Raw genomic sequence first — 7,320 nt, forward strand, 5'->3', positions numbered from 1 at the left:
GCCAAAATGCTGGTGCCTATGGTCAACACAAGATGAATTTTGAAAGCGTTTATGGCAAATTTTAGTTAGATTAATGGTCAGAGTCAGAGTGGATTTATCAACTTTACCACGTATAGTATACGCATTTGAAAATACAAAACTGCTCTGAGGAATGCGTGATACATGGCTGACATGTCATTATATTGATTACCGACCTGCTAAAAAGTGCACCTACAAATAAGCAACCAATTAACCGAGCTACTGATATCAGTAATCACGGGAAACATGCAGTACTAAGTACTAAGTATTTGACTAATCTATACCAACATGTAACCTTGACTTTTAATTGCTGATTTTTAATTACCATTAGGCGTATTGAATCGAAAGATTTAACTTCACATGTAGAAGATTTACATACATAGAGGAAAATGAAATGTTCACTTCAATGTTGTCAAATTTTGTATCTTTGTACCGTACATGCCACGAATAAATCAGGAATAATTGTTAAGAAAAATGCCTTATTTTGTCATTTGTCTGTTGGCACTTTTGCTAGCGCAGTGTCTCTTGAATAAAATGTCACTCCGTCAAGTGCTACTAAATGGCAAGCCATGAATGGTAGGTCTCGACTTCATGGCTGTGGTCCGAATAGCCACCACGACCTTTGGACCAGATCCCTGCCTATCCGTCTTGTCACCTTAATTTGCAGTGTTTCGTTCCGATAGTTGGTCCTGACTTCATGGCCATGTCGGCTGCTCATCACCGCCCGACCTTATCCTGAGGGTCTTCTTATTAACCGTTTACATTTTATCTACCTTGGTCCACGTGGGAATATTCAAATGGGGAAGAAAAAAAACATACCTACGGGCGGTAATGTCTTTTAAGGACATTTAGTAAAAAAGACAAGTTGCATGATATTTATTGAAGATATTTTCGAAATAAGACAAAACTAGACCGTGTAATACACGATCGTAATGATAAGGTCAGAGTGGTCTACGATATATTTCTTGACAACATGAAGAGACTAAGTAAGTGCATTTACATTGTAGCTGCATTATTAAAGTCGGTCTTTTACGAAAGCCGTCGCTCCCACGATATTCTAATTGGTTATCTGCTTTATAGTCTTTTGATAGTTTCTATCTTGCAATATTAAGGCAAATTAGACGGCCAAGTCACATAACGGTCCTCATAAAGATAGTAGGGCACCTAAATAGTACACATTTGCACTGTTTCAGACTACACGTCGATCGAAATGTCGCTCTTCAAAGAAGTAGTTAAAAGGTATAAAGGCCAAACATTATCAAAGAAATGCCAATTGATCTCTTTGCAGCCGCCTGGGTCATCCAATCAACGTGCAGTGCGCTATCCGGGCCTCCAGCAGCTGTTATCTGGGTCGAGTTCATTAACTTTTCCGCAGTCAGAGGCGCTGCGGTGCAATTGTTATACCACCATCCTCCTCCGAACTCGTTAGCGCAGTTTCCATTGGCCCAGTTGTCTTGGTCATTGTCATAAGTGGTGAAGGGCATCCCGTCAATACTGAGACCTGCTTCGGCGGTTAGGAAGGCATCTCCATCTGCATCAGTATTCTCGCCTCGCCTCAATACCGACATGGTTATTCGAAACTTATCAGCTTCGCTCTGCACTCTCATGGTGGAGTAGTACCTATAATGAAGGAGCATACAATCTGACATATTTTGGCCGGTTGAATCAGGGAAAGTAGTCTGTTTCATTGATATCGGATGGAATTCAGCAGATAGATTGTTTTCGAAATTTAAAGGACGACCTTGCTAACTGTGCGCATTATAACTACGGCCTGTGCCTGAAGCCATCTTTTAGAACGTACAAAAAACTGCCATCTCTAAGTCAGAGACTGAGTCACAGACTTATCCGAGATTATGGTTTCATCTGAAGTTAAGTTGCATTAGGACTCCAAGATATTTATACACCCCGGACCCGGGGTCTCCTGGGCACTTATACAGCTACAAAATATTTTAGTGTGAACCCCAAACTTCTGGCGGTATTTCACCTTGCAATGGCGGATTTGTGAAAACCTTTTTTGACTGGAAAATTCTCATGCGCATATTTATATAGAAATGCGAATTGCAAGAAATAAAGAGCACAAAAACATATATCTATTGTTTACAGAACAGAACTCTGTCATCAGTACCAATACGAACCTCGTGAAGCTTTTATCTTTGAACCTGTAGAGTTTCAGAGAGATATATTGGCTCCTGGTCCAGTTGGTTAGGTAATGGATTTTCCGGTTTCCCAGATAATAGTCGTAGCCTTTGATACCACCGAAACCTGCTGCATAATCTTCATAGCTACGATTGAAAGAGACCGTGGCTTGGGAATTCCAATTTCTGACGAAAAAAAGGAATGACGCTGCCAGTTCGAATCTGCAGAGAGGCACCCTCATCACAAACTGTTCAGAAAATTTCACATGATATTGTTACAGCCAAATGACAGACATAACTCAAGGTTGATTGATATTTGCTTATATAGCAGCATAATGGAGGGCACTCGCGGCAAACATTTACCTATTTGCTTCGTCCGACTGACAAAATTGGCCCTTTGCAAGAGTCAGAATCTCTTGACAGGTGTCCTTGTAGTATGAGTATATTGGTACAGTATTTAAGTCAGAATAGCGACAGTGGTAGATTTTCACACTTGCTTACCTTTTCATGAGGAATGTTATTTGCGAATAACACATAACCTCAAACGGTTTCGGGGCGTTTGGTGGGAAGACCCACTCACCGTGCCATTCTGTAGCCGTGGTGTCAGAACAATCTGGAAAAAAGAATATTACATTTTTGACGTTAAAAGTCTGAGTTGGCTCTACTGATGGTGTCACATGGTGCAGGGTGTCAGGGAAACTCGACAGCTCAACAGAGAAGAGGGAGACATATTCCTGCTAGGAAAACTTACAAGCTATCTGATTGGCTGAACTACTCTTAACTTGCGGATCAATCACTGCCAAACCGTCTTTGAGTTTTGGAATTTTCTTCCATGAAGTTTTATTTCAAGAATATATAGAGTTATTGCATGTATTTTGATCTCCTTGGTAGCCGAGAGGCATTTTAATCGAGAAAAACTATAATTTGCGTGTAAACCCTCCCTCTTCTGCTTGAAGTTGGGCACATCATACTGTCCCCGCGCGTATAATCCCTAACTGTATATATTTCAATTGATTGTCGTGTTAATATTGCGCACAGGAATTGCAAACGACCTTCATCAGTACTTATCAGTGCTTATCAAGCTCGTCTACTCAGAATCCCATGGGTCATGATATCCACTTAATTGATTATTGGTCGCTTTTGATAACTGGACACACGCAAATTGATCATCAAATAATTGTCGAACCAATGCAGTTTCAGCATTAGCCAGCCAATAATGAAGTTCAAAAATCTCACGGACTACGATGGCGAGTTTTCAGTTCCTACGTTATCCGCATTCTATCTTACACTTACTTGTATCTAGTGATATGTAAGCGTATTTTACAATAAAGACGAACCTAATTCGGTGGATTCTCTATGAATATGCACAATATATTCTGATGTTTAATATTCAAATACAATACACTGATTAGAATTCGGTTCATATCTTGGATCGAGAAGTCACCGATCTTCAGAATTTCACACGCATTTTCAGAACGTAAATCTCTCTCTATGTTGCATAAAATACTAGTAAGTCTCACTAAAGTCACCCATACCGTTTATCCTGGTTGCGCAAGCCTTCCCACCGTATCCGCGCGGACATACACACATTCCTGTGGTGTTGTCGATATTGCCGCCCTGACATTCAACTTTCTGCAAAAAAGCGACAAAGATGCAACCAGTTTGGTGATTCATGTGATACTGTACGCCTTGTAAGTGAAGTCCATCCGGTTGGTTTCACTTCAGCGAAACACAATGGAGTTGGAATATGCTTATTACCGCGATGGGGATGATAGGATGACCAGGCACCCGAATAACCCAAGTAAACATTGTGTTCCGCTGAAGCGGAACTAACCCAATGGCTGAAAACGCTCATTTTGTCAGTTAAATCACAACAATGGAACAGTAAAGCTTTTTTGCTGTCCTTTCACATACAGACGTTCCTTAATCGACGTACCTACAATAAGCTGTACGTACAATATTGTAGAATATTCTAATACCAAACCTTCACTCCTAGATGGGAAGTACCAAGACCCACTGTCCATAAACACACCTTGAATATTGTTTGTCCTGATGTCGTCGACGTACCGGAAAATGCAAACCAAAACGAAAAACAAACAAACAGCAGTCTGAGGATGTCAGCAGCGTTCATGTAACTTTCATGACACCGTTTATAAAGGAAATAGGTACATATAGGTCAAACGACTGCGCGCTGTAACTTACCCTGTAGAAGCTGACGACACCTGGTGTGGTTACCAACCCAGTGCATGTCCCATACCCTCGCTTGAGATTGATTGCACTCCCGATAAAACAGTTCACAGAATTTGTTTTGGACGGATTATAATGCATGTTCTCACACGCATCTCCATGATTTAAACACAGTACGGCGCAGTCTACTTTGCTCCTTGCCTGATATCTTGCTTTGATATTAGCCGTTGGAATTCCAATGCCGTCCCCGCATTTGAACATGATGGTCTCTTTCTCTGTCGCTGCTATGGCGGCCGAAACGAAGAGAGAAAACACTGGAAGCAAAGCCACTATAATGGGAAGGTGCGGCTTCTTTTGAGATGACATCCTACTGGTAAAATTTCATTTAACTAAGAGAAATTCCATGAGGTATAGCAAATGAATATCCCGATTTTTGAAAAACAAGTGCAATAAAACGTTCTGATTTCGCAGCATTCGATAGAAATATTTGACTATTGGACACAGTTCTGGTATAATTATGCGACATGTCCTTCTGGAAATTCCTTCTGAATTTGACTCATCGGTGACATAGAGTGGGACATGGCGGACAATGTCCCGAGAACCATCAGCTGAATTGAACGCGACGCCTGCCGAACATACACGGATTAGGTGCCGCATTCACTGGACGTCCCGCAAAGGAAACGGGCTACAGCGCATTAATTGAAGTCGAATGTCATTAAAACCTTCATTAAAAGCATTGTGGGAGAATTTGTTCTAGACACGCATGGCTTATGACATTAAATAAGGTGATGAATGTCAGCTGCAGCTAAGTTTAAAATGGTAATTGCCATTAGATGAAGGATTGAGTTCCGTATTCCGTGACCAGGCATACATATACAAATTACTTGTTGTTTTTCTGTCATGGCAATTGTACATAGAGATCCCAGGTAAGCATTTAATCAACAATTCATTATTTCGGACATATTCGTCATCTGTGATCTGGAATTAATCTCAAAGCTGTCAAGAATGGAAGTCAAAGGTTATGAAATTATGACCCTCTCGGGAGTAAGTAATCGAGAGGCCACATGCACTCTTAGAAATAAAGGTTTTTGACTTTTGTAAAAACTTTGGCTCTTCGACCAACACAAGCATGCCAAATATTCACCCTATATTATCTATAGTTTTTTTTGGCGAAAACCCCATACAGATCGAGGTGGAAAACCTCTCGAGATTTTCCAGTATCTCAAAATAATTTCATTAAATATCCCATTTAGAAAATACAAAAAGGCTTATAATATAGAGCAGTTTGAAATTCTTGGCATACTGTCTTTCAAACTTTGTAGTTTGAATAATCTAAACGTTTCTGTCAATTATCAAACCAGGTCAATAATTGTCCTACCAGATCGAATATCACTGTTTTGCATATTTCACTTATGCTGTCAGAAGTCCTTTTACAATGTTTGTATTGCAATTAAGGCAAAGCATCCAAAGGAAGCATATCGATAGGAACTTGATCGCGAGTGCTAAAATCGATTCAGTTTTATTGGACTTCTATTAAGTTCTTTGACATGACACCATGATAAAGTACCTACATGAATTGCGTGCACGCTGGGACTTAAAAAGTTACACAGGTCAGCCAAGACCTCTTCACTGAGCACAAGAAAAAAAATATATCAGCGTGTACATCATCAACGTAAGTTAAAACATCAACAAAGTGACCGTTTCCCAACTCGGAATTGACTTAGAGTACATTGTATACATCATATTTAAAGTTACCAGATGGTTTAGTATAAACCACTTATGAATAATCTATATTCGAGAAGCAGAATATGGATTTATGTGACCTAATAATAGTTTATTAGACAGCATCGACAGATGCCTTACATTTGTAAGTCACCGTGTCACACCGCGATAGATGTTTTCAGTTTTGCAATGCTTTATAATCGTATGATATATGAGCAGACCGGGTACCAATCTTAACCTGTCTGAACTAAAAAAAGAAAATCAACTCGTTCTTCGTATTTACTTGCTCACTTATCTTTATTTATTGAACAGAAATGAGATTAACGAACTAACACAATGAGTTGTTAGACTTCGTAACAAATGCCAAGAGTCTGCATGCCAAAAGTCACCTACTGAGAATAAAACAAAAACTGAAACTTATTGGAAATAAGACAGTTCAAAATAATGACTGTTTTGTTTCGTTTGGCGAATTTTCAATCATGGTTGGTTGTTGTGCGCTTTCAGCATTACATTTATTCGGTTCAAGAATATAGAGAGTAGTGACACAATTTCTGAGAAGATACATTTTATGGTTATTCAATGAGTTCGGTCATGAAATAACGAGCTGAAGATTTCAGTCAAAAATGAAGTTTTTTGGCGGGCATATCCGCCAAGGAAAATAGGCACCAATGTTGATAACACATCGCAGTAATTATGAAGGAGTAACAGTTGTGATAGTTTGACACGCTAATGACCCAGCGACGATTTGACGCACTGCGAAATCTGAGAGAAACATGATTGTGATTTTGTTTGTTTTTAAAATTCCCGGGAACATCACGTCTTCACGACATCAGGCATAAATATTAATAGATGTGGTCCTTATGATAAACTTCTGTTCATAATTTAAACTTTAATCAGGCACTTTTCATCAACACGAAAGAAACCGATATCGCTTTTTAATGCCCCAAAAACATTGTAAAACTACGTTCGGCTACGTTTGCAGAAATCTTATAATTATGTCACGTATACGGTATTGCTTGTCACGGGTCTTCGCCAGATAAAAAATTTTCATCAAACATTTAAGAGGTGAATTCCTAAAATGAGTGTCTTTCTAAAACATACGATGTATTTGTCGTCGGGTTATCAGTATTCACGTGCTCTGAGCTCTTCCTATCTCATGCATTTCACGATGTCCATCTTAATCACTGCATTGCATAGAATAATAACAGACATTTATAACCACTGCTAAAGCCAAGAAAATAGAACAAAGAAGTGAAGC

The 7,320-nt window shown here is 39.4% G+C and overlaps 1 protein-coding gene across 2 annotated transcripts; it reads right to left on the reverse strand.

Annotated features, from left to right (window-relative positions):
• Positions 1–888: 888 nt before the first annotated feature.
• On the reverse strand, positions 889–5,020 carry LOC135492283 (fibrinogen gamma chain-like). Of its 2 annotated transcripts, none has more exons than XM_064778648.1 (5): positions 4,356–5,020; positions 3,689–3,785; positions 2,655–2,766; positions 2,154–2,339; positions 889–1,638 (listed from the first exon to the last, which is right to left on the reverse strand). In XM_064778648.1, exons 1-5 carry the CDS (start codon positions 4,704–4,706, stop codon positions 1,251–1,253), a joined length of 1,134 nt encoding a protein of 377 aa, XP_064634718.1. In that variant the 5' UTR covers positions 4,707–5,020; the 3' UTR covers positions 889–1,250. The 2 variants fall into 2 exon arrangements, with proteins under 2 accessions (XP_064634718.1, XP_064634717.1); XM_064778647.1 differs by having other exon boundaries at positions 2,154–2,375.
• Between the last annotated feature and the right edge of the window lie 2,300 nt (positions 5,021–7,320).

The sequence above is a fragment of the Lineus longissimus genome, chromosome 8 (genome assembly GCF_910592395.1).
Source record: "Lineus longissimus chromosome 8, tnLinLong1.2, whole genome shotgun sequence".
Taxonomy (NCBI): Eukaryota; Metazoa; Nemertea; class Pilidiophora; order Heteronemertea; family Lineidae; genus Lineus; species Lineus longissimus.

Excerpts from the sequence above, each read along its gene's own strand:
- LOC135492283 (XM_064778647.1), bottom strand. The coding sequence starts at position 4,706 with ATGTCATCTCAAAAGAAGCCGCACCTTCCCATTATAGTGGCTTTGCTT. Across the intron at positions 3,786-4,355 it reads GTGTCGTCAGCTTCTACAGG|AAAGTTGAATGTCAGGGCGG; the intron begins GTAAGTTACAGC and ends GCTTTTTTGCAG. Across the intron at positions 2,767-3,688 it reads TTGCGCAACCAGGATAAACG|ATTGTTCTGACACCACGGCT; the intron begins GTATGGGTGACT and ends TCTTTTTTCCAG.